At 40.8% G+C, this 15,634-nt stretch overlaps 1 protein-coding gene across 4 annotated transcripts in view; it reads right to left on the reverse strand.

The window, feature by feature from the left end:
- STT3A (STT3 oligosaccharyltransferase complex catalytic subunit A) overlaps nt 1–15,634 on the reverse strand; it is a 28,051-nt gene extending 12,417 nt beyond the window's left edge. Inside the window, exons 1-13 of one of the 4 annotated variants that reach the window (XM_070489985.1) lie at nt 15,295–15,354; nt 13,821–13,974; nt 13,032–13,158; nt 12,247–12,307; nt 9,952–10,073; nt 9,424–9,569; nt 8,160–8,250; nt 6,730–6,836; nt 5,866–6,030; nt 4,145–4,325; nt 2,904–3,059; nt 1,827–1,918; nt 223–378 (exon numbers count right to left, since the gene is read on the reverse strand). In XM_070489985.1, the coding sequence (XP_070346086.1) occupies nt 223–378; nt 1,827–1,918; nt 2,904–3,059; nt 4,145–4,325; nt 5,866–6,030; nt 6,730–6,836; nt 8,160–8,250; nt 9,424–9,569; nt 9,952–10,073; nt 12,247–12,307; nt 13,032–13,119 (1,365 nt within the window). In that variant the 5' untranslated portion in view covers nt 13,120–13,158; nt 13,821–13,974; nt 15,295–15,354. Of the gene's footprint in view, nt 1–222; nt 379–1,826; nt 1,919–2,903; nt 3,060–4,144; nt 4,326–5,865; nt 6,031–6,729; nt 6,837–8,159; nt 8,251–9,423; nt 9,570–9,951; nt 10,074–12,246; nt 12,308–13,031; nt 13,159–13,820; nt 13,975–15,294 lie in introns of all 4 variants that reach the window. The other 3 variants (XM_014848589.3, XM_070489987.1, XM_070489988.1) reach the window with 3 other exon arrangements.

The raw sequence follows: 15,634 nt of genomic DNA on the forward strand, positions 1-15,634 counted from the left end.
AACCAAATTAGAATTACACAACACAGAACAGTTTCTTATACACAGTTAACAATATAGATGAGATGAATCAAAATAAGTCAGGGGCTACATTAAGTTAATTCTGACCACTTAGGACAGCGCTCTACTTTACTCTCTCTCTCAAAAACAATATATACATATATGCACACACACACACTTACACATAGTTTCCCAAGCCTGTTCCTAGTGTTACTTAATTCTCACCTCATTCTTAATAGGGTAGGTAGAATCCTGCTGCTTCTTGCTCTTCTTGTCTGGACGACTGATGTCCAGATTCTTCATGTAAGTGGACAGCACCTGGGAAACTCCAATGCCAGAAAGAATGCACATAACAGGTGCCAACACTAGCATTAAACGCACCTAGGAGAGACAGGAGGCAAGATCATAGGCTAATCAGTGTTCTGCAAATTACAGATTTCAACCTATTAGTAGATCACATCAACTTAGGGGTTTTCAACAAACATGACTTTTCAATAAAACACAAGAAAAAAGAAGAGAAAACACTTGATATGTCTGTAGCAGTAAAAACACATATTCTCAGGGCCAGCCCCATGGACAAGCGGTTAAGTTCATGTGCTCCACTGCGGTGGCCTATTGTTTCGCCAGTTTGGATGCTGGGTGCGGACATGGCACCACTTGTCAGGCCACGTTGAGGGGGTGTCCCACGTGCCACAACTAGAAGGACCCGCAACTAAAATATATGCAACTATGTACCAGGGGACTTTGGAGAAAAAAGCAAAAATAAAATCTTTAAAAAAAAAAATACATATTCTTAAACTTTGTTTTTAAGTTATATACATATATATATATATATATGTGAGTCCTGAGTAATAATGATATAAAATGTATTTCTTTTTTTTTTTTGCAGGGAAGATTCGCCGTGAGCCAACATCTCTTGCCAATCTTCCTCTTTTTTTTCCTCCACAAAGCCCCAGTGCATGGTTGTATATCCCAGTTGTAAGTCCTTCTAGTTCTTCTATGTGAGCCGCCACTACAGCATGGCAACTGACAGACAGGTGGTGTGGTTCCATGACTTGGAAGTGAATCTGAGCCACTGAAGTGGAGACAGCACCGAACTTGAACTACCAGGCCATCAGGGCTGGCTCTAAAATGTATTTCTTTTTTTTTTTTTTAAAGATTTTATTTTTTCCTTTTTTCTCCCCAAAGCCCCCCGGTACATAGTTGTGTATTCTTCGTTGTGGGTTCTTCTAGTTGTGGCATGTGGGACGCTGCCTCAGCGTGGTCTGATGAGCAGTGCCATGTCCGCGCCCAAGATTCGAACTAATGAAACACTGGGCCGCCTGCAGCAGAGCGCACGAACTTAACCACTCGGCCACAGGGCCAGCCCCTAAAATGTATTTCTTAACTGTGGTTTGGGGTGAAAAAAGGATGAGAAACACTGTCTTACTAAAATGCATAAAACCTCTCCTTCCTTTTCACAACCTAGTACTCGGCAATCCTCCCAGGCCTTTAAGAAAAAAATACCATCTCCCTTTTAAAGACACCCAGAAATAGAGTGGAAGGAACCTGCCCAGAGTCACTTTCTCTAACAAGCGTACAAGTGCCTCTCCCTAACACAAGGTTATGAATTGGAGAAAGTCGGCCCCACAATCAGAATATATGAGTGCCTCATACATTCCTGGGAAAGAGCAACAATAGTAAGCAGCTTTACAACTCAAGCCACACAAATGCTCAGAGGGAAGCATCTGTACAATCATCAGTACTTTCTGAATCCAGCCATACAGGGTGAAAAAAGCACGTCAGAGTTAGGAATGAAAAGGTTTGCTAGGACTGAGGACATTCCTCACCATTACAGCCGAAAAGTACATGCTGGTCACACCATACATGATGATGAAAATCCGGGCATCAGACAGGTTGCTAAAGCAGTAATAGAGACCAACTACAAAAGTAAAAGTAAAAAGCAGCAGCTGAAAAAACAATCATAGATATGTGCCAAGATGTTTACTACAGCACTCTTTAAAATAGCAAAACATCAGAAACCACTTAAATGTCCAACATTAAAGAGGGAGTTAATTATAGTATATTTATAAAATAGTCTATAATACATCATTGAAAATATTGCTGCAGGAGATCATGGACCATTGCCTTCTCTACACATCTCCGTACTTTAAAAAACTAATAAATGACATACCTTAAATATTATTTCTCTGAAATAAAACTAAATAGAAATTTTCATGATTCTTTATGAAACTAAAAAAATCAGGGGGAAAAAAACCATATCATCTCATTTTTATTCAATAAATAATGGGATGAATATAGATCAAAATGTTAACAACAGCAACAGATGTGTGGTGAAAACTCTTGAAATTTTTACCTTTTTTTTCTTGTCTATATTTTTTACAATAGACAACTTACTTTCATACTAAGGAAAAAATGTAAAAGTTATCTTATTAAAAAAAAAAAGAAAACCTCCCACCACTGGTAAATTCCAAAACATATGTGGATTCGCCAGAAGGATAAGTTAGATGAAGAGACTTTACAATCAACCATGCCTATTCTCAAACTTCAAAAACTGCCGAGAAGATAAATGGGGAGGAGGCAGGGATCAGGGATCTTGGGGAGAAGTACACTAAATACTTCAAAAAAAATTTTTTTAATCCTGAATACAAATTAGGGTTGAATTTTAACTTATAATACAAATTAACAGAAAACTGTGAGGCTCTGAATTTGACAGTTATCTACAACTGTTCACCTTCTGACTTCTACTCTACTTCAAATATTAGAAAAATGTGCTAGCCATCCTCTGTACCGCAGAGACTAAACAGGCAAAAAACAAAAACACAAAGATGAGAGTAGTTTACTTATTCTGAATCAAACGGTGATTCTTACAAAGAAGGATACTTAAGAACACAAGGCAGACAGACCTGGAAACATGAAGACGAGAAGCTGCAGGTCAAAATAGTATGAGGACCAGGTCGTAGGTTGATGCTCAGACACAGAAGCAATGATGGGGATGTTGTTCTTAGCATAAGAAGGATCCAGCAGTGAGTAGAAACGCCCCGTCCAGGGAGATATTTTTCCTGGCAGCAAAGAGGCAACAAATATTTCACAATCACTCCTGAAACAAAATAACACCTGATTCTAACTAATCACTTCTCATTTTAATAAGATTACCTGAGACAGAGGACTAGGTTTTTGTTTAAAGGACACCAATACTTTGAGAATTTCACCCCTTCCTTTCTTTCGGACTTGAGAGTACTTTTGTCAGCACAGCCAGCAGAATAAAGTCAGCCTGTACATGAACTCAGAGTGAAGGGAGGCAACAATGCTCCCGGGAAGGTTTTAGGCCAAATCTGACTAAACCAAGGACAATTCTATAAACTAAGTCAACTATGTCTTCCAGTGCTGCTCTGAATTAGACAACACACAGAGCCTTGGCAAAATCAAATCAGCCTCTGAGAAGCGGAAATGAGGAAAATGAAGGAGGAGGAAGAGGCCAGCCCAGTGGCGCAGCGGTTAAGTTCGCATGTTCCACTTTGGCGGCCCAGGGTTCGCCAGCTGGGATTCCAGGGGTGGACACGGCACCACCTGGCAAGCCATGCTGTGGCAGGCATCCCACATATAAAGTAGAGGAAGATGGGCACAGATGTTAGCTCAGGGCCAGTCTTCCTCAGCAAAAAGAGGAGTGGCAGCAGATGTTAGCTCAGGGCTAATCTGCCTCAAAAAAAAGAAAAATGAAGGAGGAGGAAAATGTGGCATGCCAATCAAACAAAACAGCAATGGTTTAGTGCATTTGGTATTAGATGAGGCCATGTTGCAGGGTATAACGTGCAATGTTAGAATTTCTCCCACCCTACCAATAGTAAAGAAAAGAAAAAAAAGAGAGGAGAAACATTATCAAAGTAAGATACAGTCCTTTCACCAAGTGTGATTCTTCCGAGATTAAGAGCTGCTCTAATGAGACATTCTTTGCTATGCTAAATTCAAACACTGGGCTGACAAGTGGACTCAATGTGAAGAAGTAGGAGTTTACATGCTTGGAATGAAAAAAAGAAATAGGAGGAAAAAAATAAATCTGTGGACAGGAAATAATCTGCATTTTTGGAGTTTATCCTATGTCCATACTCATTTACATTTAATACTAAAAGCTGTGAGCCTTCCTTACCTGTCAGCATGAGGAGAGCTCCCACGGTGAGAAGGACAAAGCCTACCAGGGAGATGACACTTCGGAAAAGAACTTCAAATTGCTGTGGATTCAACTTGCTGCGCAGATAATCCACAAAGGCATGGATCTGGCAGAGACCAAAGACCCCAAAGGCTGCCATGTGCTCTGATGAAAGGACAGGCTGTAGGTGAAAGCATATGTAGGAGAATGACGTTAGGAACAGAATGGGTCCAGCCTAGATCTGAATGAGTTCTGAGGCCACCAAGGAATTAGGGACAATCTAGGAGGGGTCTAATTCACCTGCCATATTTTCCAAAAAATATTTGGAGTCTCCCAAAGAATACCATACTCTATCGTTATCACATCTCTGGCCTTGGCTCAGGATATTTCTTTAGCCTGAATTTTATATTTTCTCATTTTCCCAAAATTCATTGAATTCAGTGAGCTTTTCAAAATTCATTTTCATCATTCACTGAAATTCTCATCATTCAAGGCCCAATGCAAATACCACTTCCTCCTAATCCGCCAAATTGAAATCCATCGTTCCATTCCACATTCCATACACCTTATATCTCTTCCAGTACTTAAAAATTCTTTGCTTAGTGCCGGCCGGGTGGCGTAGTGGTTAAGTTCACATGCCCCACTTCAGCAGCTCAGGGTTCGCACATTCAGATCCCAGGCACAAACCAACACACTGCTCACAAGCCATGCTGTGGCAGTGTCTCATGTACCAAAAATAGAGGAAGATTGGCGCACGTGTTAGCTCAGAGACAATCTTCCTGAAACAAAAAGAGAAAGACTGGCAAGAGATGTTAGCTCAGGGCCAATCTTCCTCACCAAAATAAATAAATAAATTCTTTGCTTAGATCAGTGGTTCTCAAACTCTAGAGGGCATCATAATCATGGTCGGGGTAGAACAGGGAATGTTAAGACACAGATTGTTGAGACCCATCCCCAGAGCTTCTGATTCAGTAGATCTATGGTGGGCCCCAGAATTTGCATTTCTCACAAGTTCCCAGATGCTGCTGATACTGCTGGTCCAGGAACTACATTTCCAGAACCACTATACCAGAGACTACAGATATGTAGTATAGCATACACCTCTTTCCCCCTAGCAAGACTGTAACTTCCTTAAGAACCAGGACCAGATTTTTACTTTTTACATTTCCCATAGATTAGTGAATTGCACACAGTAGGTGATCAGTAAAGAAGTACTTGTTGACCTCAAGGGTTCCACTTTCGTAAGAATTTTACATGTGAAGGCAAACACACTACATTACTCTCTGATTTAATAGTTGTCTTTTAACACTATGGGGTAATGTGATTAAAAATTTGTGCTTCGCTTCCTAAAAGACTTTCACTTAGGCCCCCTTAAGTTCAGGAGTCATTACTATTAAATGGGGTCATTAGCATTAAAAAGGGCTGGATAACTTTGATCACTCACATCGACCCCGCTAAACCAAAATATCCCTCTTCCTCCCACAAACCTAAGGCAAATTAAGAGTCATTAAATTCAAACTTCACAGGGGCAAATATTAACACTCCTGGAAGCAGACTTTAATGACCAATGATTCTGTTACTTCAGTTAACACAAGCAGTCCAAGGTCAGACCTGTGAATAAGTCTCACTCTCTTCATCAGAATTCAAGATAAATCAATCTACTTGGAGCTGCTTAGAAAAAAGTGGAAGAAGCTAAAAACTCCACCCAGTCTAGCGCTCACCTGGAAACCCACAAAGGAGATCTGCATGGAAAGAATGGTGCCCAAGCAGTAAACAGTACAGTAGGCCACATAGATGCGGTGAGAGAAACGTCCTGTGAGCATCAGCACTAGAACATGGAGAGGGATCAAGTTGATCAAGAACACATAACCTCCCCATGAAGAGACCTGTGACGGGATAAAAAAGAACAGTTCTTTTGAGCACTCCTCCTCAGACCACCACAGTTACACCTTAGGATATCACCTGCAACCTTTTTAAAGAACATCTCTTTACAGTAACTATCAACTTTATTTATGCCAAGTAGCTTAGAGAGTTTAAATAACTGATTTCTCTAAATAGGAAAATCAAATTTACACCTATTACTGTAACAATCCCCTGTCCCCAACGGCTTCTGCCATCACAATCACAAAACCAGAGGGACCCAACCCTCAGGGTAATCCAGATGCAATCTATTGTAAGGTCAGATGGAGGATTTGGGGATACATGGGAAACGTGAGGAAGAAAATTAAGCTAAGGGAAGACATCTAAGTGTATACATGTGATCAACCAGAAAAAAATATATTAGAAAAGGAAAAATTTTAAGAGAATGTATCAGAAAAGAGAGCTGGCCAACCAATATGTACCCATAGGAAATAGAGTATCTGGAAAACTTTCAAAACTAAAAACATTATCTCTATCTTGCTATTATACAATGGATATCCAGGCCTGCCTTGGTTTGGGCTTTGTATGGATGCAAGAGACAAACAAGACTTCTAGCCTCCAGTACATGATCTCAAACCCCAAGAGGTACTTCCAACTTGTATCAGTTGATCCCAAGGGGTATTTAGACACAGAGTGACTCCTGGAAGAAAGGAGTAAATAGTTACCATATAGAAATAAGCAAGGGCACACTTGGCTGCCCAATAGATGGAACCAGTCTTTACTGCTTTGATCCACATGTAGTAGGTGAGTAGCATGCAAAAGATGGCAATCCCTGCAGAAAGAACACAACAAAAATTCAATGAAAGGCCGCGCTGGCATAATACTTAAGAATACAGTTCTGAAACAGACTTCCTAGATTCATATCTCAGATCTACTACTCATTAATAGTTTAATTATTTTACCTCTCTTTGTCTCAGTTTTCTGTAAAAAGGAGTCCGTAGAGTATCTACTTCATAAAAGTGTTGTGAAGACAAATTTAATTATTGCATGTAAAGCACTCAGAACAGTAGCTAGCACACAGCAAGCGCACAGTAAGTGTTGGCCACTATTATTACTATTCTTTCCAGGCAGTAAATTCCCTGCCAGTGTGGTCCTAAAGATATCCTGTACTATCCTGCACCTTCTTGTCTCTACATCTTACCACAAGCTGATCCTCATGCCCTGACTGCCCCTCTCCCTTAATGTTCACCTAACAAAGTCTCAACGTCAGGGCCCAGTTCAACTTCCAAAAAGCCTGCCCTGATCCCCAAATCTGAATTAATCTCTCCTTTCACTACATTCCCAAAGTACTCTGTTCACATTTCTCTCATGGCATATAATACTATCTGTCTTTATTAGTTATTTTTATAGGTCCATATTTATCTTAATAGATTATGGGCCAAAATAATTTTATTCATTATCTATCTCTGTAATTCTAATTCTGAGCCAAAATAATCTTATTATCTATCTTTATAGTATCTACCACTGTCTTTTCCCAATAACATTCAATAAATATAGACTGAACAGAGAGTAAGTCAATAAAAATTACTATAATTTTAAGAACATCTATTCTTCTTATCTAGGAAAATAAAGCAAATAATTACAATGTTAAAACAACAGCACCGGGGCCAGCCCCGTGGCCGAGTGGTTAAATTCACCCACTCAGCTTCGGCAGCCAAGGGTTTCGCTGGTTTGGATCCTGGGTGTGGACATGGCACCACTCGACAGGCCATGCTGAGGCGGCATCCCACATGCCACAACTAGAAGGACCCACAACCAAAATATACAACTATGTACTAGGGGAACTAGGGAGAAAAAGCAGGAAAAAAAAAAAAAACCCAGCACCATTCAACACTAAAAACTAACTCTACTTTTACGAATCCAGCAATGAGTCAAAGGCCTTACATAAGGAAAATTACCAGCTACCTCTCTAGGGGGGATGACAGAGAGAATATTAACTTATCTGAGGTCCCTTCTTGCCCATTTCTAACCTTCTCACTCAGACACCATTTTTGCTATTGCTAAACAAAAGATTTGAACCCAGATTCTACAGCACTTCTTGAAGTTCTACTGGATAATGAGGTGAACAGATCCTCTTCAGCATTTTATGTCTTACCTTCATTATCATAGGAGCCAGCCACAGATCGGGAGATATACCCAGGAACAACAGCAATCATGGCAGCAGCAAGAAGTCCAGCCCCTGCATCCTGTAAGAAAAGAAGAGTAGGAAGTTAACACCAATACATCTGTGAGAGAGAAGATCCAGTAGTCCATGCTGTTTATAATGGAGCCAGAGAACAGTCCAACATTTTTCAAGACAGATGCAGTGCTAGAAATGTTCACAGCACAAGAAAGCTAAAAACTTCACAACCAATTCCCCATGATGGTACCAAATCTGAAACTGAGTACACATATGCTAAAGACAGACAAATCAGGTAAGCTGTTAGACATCAGACACTGCTCCAGAATAGGCGATCTGGCTGGAGTATGCCTAGGCTTATGAGTCCCTATCTCTAATAATGTCTGCACACCGCGGAAACACCTCTAAAAGCTATGTAAGGACAATCAAAGGAAGATAATTATTATTTGAGCTAAAAAGCCAACAAAGATAGGTGATAATCTATTCTGCACTAAAGATGCCAGGAGCTTAGATAATAAAGTTGCAACATCACCAGGCAATCTGTGAGCTCTGCAAAGAGGAACAACAAAATATAACCCACACTCCAAAACAATATAAGGACTTGTCTGTTGATAAAAGTCAAATTTGGATCAAAGGCAGCAAAGAGAAGGATGAAAAAGATTCCAAACTAAACTCAAGTTTCCCAAGCCTTCCTACTAGTTTATCACTTCTCAGGTATCTCCCTGACACCAAAGCCACAGACTAACAACAGCATCCAAGAAGCCAGGGCAGGCAAAGCAGAAACCTAGAAAAAGAGACTCAGTATTATAGAGTCTACTACAAAAGCCAAGTGGTTTAAGAATTTTTAAATAAATGTTCAAAAAAATTAACCGATAATTGCTGAGTGTCCATCTCCAGAAGGAAGAACCACTTTGGAACACTTACTGTATTTTTCCTCTCCCTTAGTGTAAGGACTTCAAAATCTAAACCTTACATTTTGCATTTTAAATGTCTGCCCTTACATAGCAATTTACATTTGACCTTCCAATGTTCTCTTATAAGGATGAACAGTTGCTAATGGTAAGAAACCACATATTCTAGGGAGGGGCAGGAGTGAACTCAATGATTCAACCCAGCAAAAGCTGTCTTTAGCCTCTGGCTTCCTGCCCTTCTAACGCTCTCAGTCCCCCACCCTTTAGCATCTACTAGAGAGGTTCAACAATATTCATTCCCAAGACTCTTGTCACCCCAAATCCTTCACCTTGAGCTCTTTGGTAAGGTGGTACGTGACGATGGTGGTGAAGGAAGAGAAGAGAGGGGCCAGGAACACACAGACATTCCGAATGTCGATGGTAATGTGGAAAAAATGGAGTACATGGTAGATTGCAGCAGAGGTAATCATTAAGCCTGTAACAGGAAGAAGAAACTTTATTAGGTTATTCTAGTAATACAAAGAACTTAAGGGAAAGAGAAGGAAATTCAAGTATCAATGAAGTGACAACAGAAGCCTCGACAAACCACCAGAAATACTAACACAATCAACTCCAGTAGGCCTATAAATTTCTCTCCTAAGGATTCAATCAAAAGTCCAGAATTTATAAAAACCACCCATCCCTACTCCCCCATTCGTGTTCTCCTGTCTATAAAAGATCTACTTTTAGGAATCTGTAATTAGATGGAAATCTCAAGTGTCACAAAACGAAGATACTGGAAATAGAAGAAAGTTTTCCATAATATACAAATACTTTATTTCTGTTTTTTAAAAAAGAAAAAGTCCTGTTTGCCACACCTGGGTAAATGGTTCCTCCAATGATTCGCCCCAAAGGGTACCAGGCCCGGTCATCAAACCAGTTATGGAATTTATAAAATCCCTCCTCAGCCAGGAACCGGGTAGTCCGATAATTGAAGTACCTATAGCAAGAAAGAAAGACCTGTGTCTCCTCCTCTTCATACTCAAATAATTGCAAAAATTTGCAGTGAATTTTGCTCCTCAGGTTACACCATTGAGGAACTTATCATTACTCTAATAAGAGTCAGTTTGGTACCAAAAATTATGCCAAGCATGAAAATCATTTCACATTATCATAAGTCTCCTCATTTCTAGCTCCATGACTGCCTCAACTAAAGCATTGCTTCTCTGGTAAGGAAATGCAACTGGAGGCTAAAATTACAATAAAGCACTCAAGCAGGGTACTTCACCAGGCTGGCATATAGTAGTCATTAGCACCAGTAAGAGAATTCAAGAAGCCAAAAGACAGAACAGCTGAGATGTGGGCACCAATAAATTTGGCTCTTTTCAAGTGAGAGGAACATATAAAAGAACATACCCATACCACACACAAAAACACATAGATAATTTCAGGGGATGACCATCTCTAAAGATGCTGCTATAACACCATATGCGGAATGAAAAGTTCTTAATCCACTACATAACACAAACTTAATGAGTGTTTAAACTTGTAACAAGGTCTACCCATGTTGTTATTTAAAATAGTTCCGACATTTACATAGTAGCATAAAAATATAGATTACATTAAAAATATTTGATATGAAATTCTTAAGAGTTACGCATGGAAAGACACAGTTCTTTAGGTCCAAGCTATGTAACTCCTTAAGTTTCTCCTTTAAAAAGAAATTTTAAAAAAGAAGGGCAAAAAATATACATAAACAAACAAAAGGAACTGTTCAATTACTAGAGATAATCATGACTAACAATCTTTTCTGCCCACCCCTCTAACCCTATTTTCTCCTTGGTCAGTCAAATTTTAGCAGCTGAAGTAAGTACAAGTAGCAGATGGCAGAAATCTCTATCCCTGTCTGTTGCTGATGAATGTTATTTTGGTAACTGTCAGAGAAACAAAAGGGACGAGGGTAGCAGTCAGTCAACATGTGCCAGAATTGTGTCCTTTACCTAAGAGTTGGAGAGGCAAAGTTAGATAGAGGAAGTATAAGTTAGTGGAAATAGGTCTGGCGTGGGCTAACACCCCGGGCCTCAGTTTCCTGCTCTGCAAAAGTATCAAATCACATGATTTTTACAGTCCCTTCCAACTCTGTGACTACAGAGCAGATACTCTTGCTTTCCCTGACCATCTTACCTCAATGTTTGCCCACCTAGAGGGTCTGAGAAAAAGCCCTAATAGACTGATGATCAAGAAACAAAAGGACATGAGTTTCCTCATTCATGAGAAAAAATATAAATTGATTTGGGAGGCTCCCAAGAAAATATTTGTATGCCTCCGAAGTGCTTTCCAATATCTACACAAAACAAAATGACAAATTTGCAAATACATGCAAGTATTAAACTTTTTAATCAATGCTCTGTAAGCCAAATATGCTACTTTCAACACAGCAATGACACTTCAAGAACTTAGATTCTGGCTCTCAAAATTTTTAATTAAGCCTTAACTTTAGGCAATATAACACAATAACTTCAGTGTCTGGAGACAGACTAACCTAGATTCAAATCTTGGCTCTTGCACTTACTAAATGTGTAACCTTGAATAGCCTCAGTCTCCTCACCTGTAAAAAGGAGATAATAGTACCTCCATCTCATAGGATTGTTGTAAGGATTTACAGATAATCTGTAAAACAGTGCTTGGATCAAAATGAATGCTCAGTAAATGTCTTTCACTTATATCTTTTTTATCTAATAATCAAAACCCCTAATCAAACTCACAGGTTTAAAATTTCCTCAATGCCTTAGGACTTAAATGATAGGCCCAATTTCTACCATATAAATAGTTAATAAAACAAAAAAAGAATGTCACGGATCTCAAGTTCATGGCTTGTGATTTTCTACTGAGCCTCAAACACACCACACCTAGCCAGATCTTAAATGACAGGTAGGCACACCAGCAATACCTCTCATATTTTCTGTGAGTCTGAGACACTCACTTGGTTAATTCCAACAGAAATGTTTCAAAAGGAGACAATTATCTCCTCTGGAAAACTTAAGGGTTTTTTTTTCCTAAACGTATAGAATATATAGCATCTCCATCACTGAGAGCTGATTGGAATTTGAATTTGAAACCCATGAACCTCAATGCTTCCCAAAGGAAATACCAGACCAAGCAAAAGTACTCACGGATCAAACTCATGGATGACACTTTCAAATCTCAAGACAGCAAAGAGACGAGTGGAGAATGCTGCAAATACCAGAGAATTAATATTTTAATGGTGATGTGCCATGAAAAATAGTAGACAGTAGTATTATAGCATTATCCAGCACAGAAGTCACAGGAAATATAAAATGATCCCTGAATAAAGTATTTATCCATCACTCCCATGTAGAAGAAACAAAAGAAGTTCACTTTCCCCTGACAATGACACCTACATTTTCCACTTAGGGAGGACATAGTTAACTACTTGTTATCAAGGCCCCAAAGTAGTGCATTCACCTACTAATACTGCACTCAATCTACATGGTCATCTTTTATATATGTTGACCTTCCCTCCCCACAACTAACCTTAACTCTGGAGCAAACTAGGAGGTAAAGCAATCAAAGCTATACTTCTGACTCATGAAGAGCTAGAAAATCTAAAAAGCAGTAAGTTCTGAAGAGATTTTCAGAAATACTAATGTAGGCAACTAAACTGAAGACAATCATCTTTCACAAAATTCAGTATCCAAGGGTCCTCAGTAACTCTTTCAGCTCTATGAGAAAACAGAATTAGCAAAGCATGCCTCCCCTTCTTTCCCAGATGATCACTAGCCCTGACTTTTATAATCCGTGTTTCTTTTAATTTGCCTTCATAAACTTATAGTGATGGAGGACAGTAAAAAGAATAAGGCATTTAAAAAAGCCATTCTTGATTTTTCTCAAGATTTTTCTCCTTTCCATCTCCAAAGAGGTCCACAAGCACACTCACATAACACAGCAGCCATTGACAGAATGAGAAGCTTCAGAAGTGTGTCCTGCTTTTCATAGGACAGCCGCAAAAACCCCAGCTTAGTCATCTTGACATCGGTGGGTGGCAACAGATGACACTCGAATAGCTAAAATGGAAAAGTCAAGACTACATGACATCGAACACCTTCCATTTACCTAATTCACTTTCATATTTTACATGGTAGAGAACTATATAAGAGACAGGGGCTAGTGAGCACACTACAGAGGGTCAGGGCTAACACTAATACCCAAGCCTTGACTGAATTACGATCAGCCGGCAAAGGAGTAGGCACAAGTCAGGTCTATGTGTCAAGACTAACAAGGGGTGATTAGACTCTATCACCAAAATTCTGTTTCTCACTCCCTCACAATTAACAAGTACATAAGCATAACTGCCAATAGTGTAGTACAACAGGAATAAAGAAACACAGGAACAGAAAAAAAGGAGGTTGGAGGGAGAGATGCAAAGAACATAGGAAAGATCAGAAATAGAGAAAAAAATCAAAGGAGAAAGAGAGTATTTAAAACAAGGCAGGAATGTACGAAAGAAGGCAGGGGATGAATACTGAGTACACAAGGGAAAACAGAAAGCAGAGAAATAGAAGTCATGACTGAATCAGTACAATTTACAGCCCTAAATTTCAGCTTCAACTGACAGGCTACAAGCTTCTTTTTGTTGCAAATCCCAGTGGGGTTGCAGGGTCAACTAAAGAGCATGACATCACTAATGCAGGTATAGCCATGCGCTCAGAGGCAGAGATATACATACACAGATTACTGCGCTTTCAAGCCCATGGATCACACTGGAACTATGCCTCAGATCTATACCCACTTCCAATCAGCTGTCTCAAGGCATCTCTGTAATTGACACTGCTGTTTTAAGCCACTAATCCCAAAGACAGTTCATAGAACCAGATGACAATCTGGAGGGAAAAGAAAATAAATTCTTTCTACTGAAGCAAGAAAAGCTCAGGGGGGAAAAAAGACTAGATCCAAATAAAATGTTGAGGGAAGTAATTTGTAGACCACTCGGAATGGTGATCACTGGTAAATTAGCACTAATTTACCATAGGAGGTTAGCTTATTTCTGTTTAAGATAGCACTGCCTTCTTAAACCATAAGCTGGTCAAAGGCTTAGTGATAATGAATGTAATAATAAAGGATATGCAACACTGTTTAAGACTGCAGAGGAAAAAAAAAGGAACCAGCGCCCTTCCTGATCTTTTTCCCAATATTACTAGAGAAAAGGGGAAAAAAAACACTGGAGTAGGTGGAAGGCATGAAGAATCACACATTCCTAGCTCCAACAGTGAGAAGTCAAGCATCTTTTCTGTAATTAACTGTCCCAGAGGAGCAGTTTTCCGTGAGTTTTTAATTATAATCCCGAAGGAAAACCTTATCTCGCAATCAAAAATAAACACCTAACTCCAGGAAGTCAATAATCAGCCAGATCCTTCAGGTTTATACTAGTTTTCTGGAATGCCTGAAATAGAAGAACTTAACACCACTGAGTTGACATGAGTCACACAACTAGAAAACTAAGCAGAGGAAATGCGAATACTTGACCCTCTACCTGAAAACTGACTAAAGGAGCTAGTAATTTGAGGCAGGGCCTTAAGGGAGTTCTCATAACGTACTTTCTGGTGGTCATTTTCACTCACTGCTAAAGCATCTAAGGGCAAAGACACTTTTCTTAAAACACTTAGCACGTGTTCTCCTCCTCAACTGTGCCTGCAAGCTGTGGCATCCTTGTCCCACCCCAGTTCTAATCTCTAAGACGGCAACTTGCCCACCGCCGTTTGCCTGCACGCTTTCTCACGCCGTCTCACACTCCTTTCCCCCCCTCCACCCGCCACTTCTGCTCACCCCTGGGCGTCCCACCTCCCTCTGCCTCCCACCTTCACACAACTCAACACCTCTGACACCACCCACCGCGGGACAACCCCCCACATTAGCATCCTACGCGCCTTCTCCCCATAGGACTAGACCCAGGATCCACTCTTCCCCACGCCTCGCTGGCCTAAGCGCACGCCCCACCCTAGACCTTCACCTCCTCCCATTTCAGGACGACCCCACACCCACCTCACGCCCCCTCCTCTGCAAGGCCCCAGACCCTGCTTCCCACCCCAACTTCTCTCCCCCGCGGCCTTTACAGCCCCACCTCCTGCACTTCGTTCAGCCCCACCAACGCCCTGGACTGCACCTGCCGCTAATGCTCAAGTTATATCCTAAGGCCTTCTTACCTGGCCAGCGTTCCTCACGAATCCGCTCGGCTCCCTCTGCCATCCGCTCAGTGGCGCACCCAACCTTGGCAACGGCCGGGTCCGCCTCCCGGACCGCTCCCCATTGGCTGGCTCAGGACCGAGACGACAGATCTAGAGAGCGATAGGATTGCGGGACTGTCTGTCAGATCCTGAGGCGTGGACAAAGCCGCGCTCCCACTTCTTAACTGGGCGATACAGATATCACTTAGCAGCCTGGAGGCGGGACTTCGTGCTCCCGCCGAGCTGTGATAGGCCCGCTCGTGAGCGCAAGAGCGCGGAAAGAACGTGCTAGGAGCAGTTTGGTTGACGGCGGAGGAGT

The sequence above is a fragment of the Equus asinus genome, chromosome 20 (genome assembly GCF_041296235.1).
Source record: "Equus asinus isolate D_3611 breed Donkey chromosome 20, EquAss-T2T_v2, whole genome shotgun sequence".
NCBI classification, from domain to species: domain Eukaryota; kingdom Metazoa; phylum Chordata; class Mammalia; order Perissodactyla; family Equidae; genus Equus; species Equus asinus.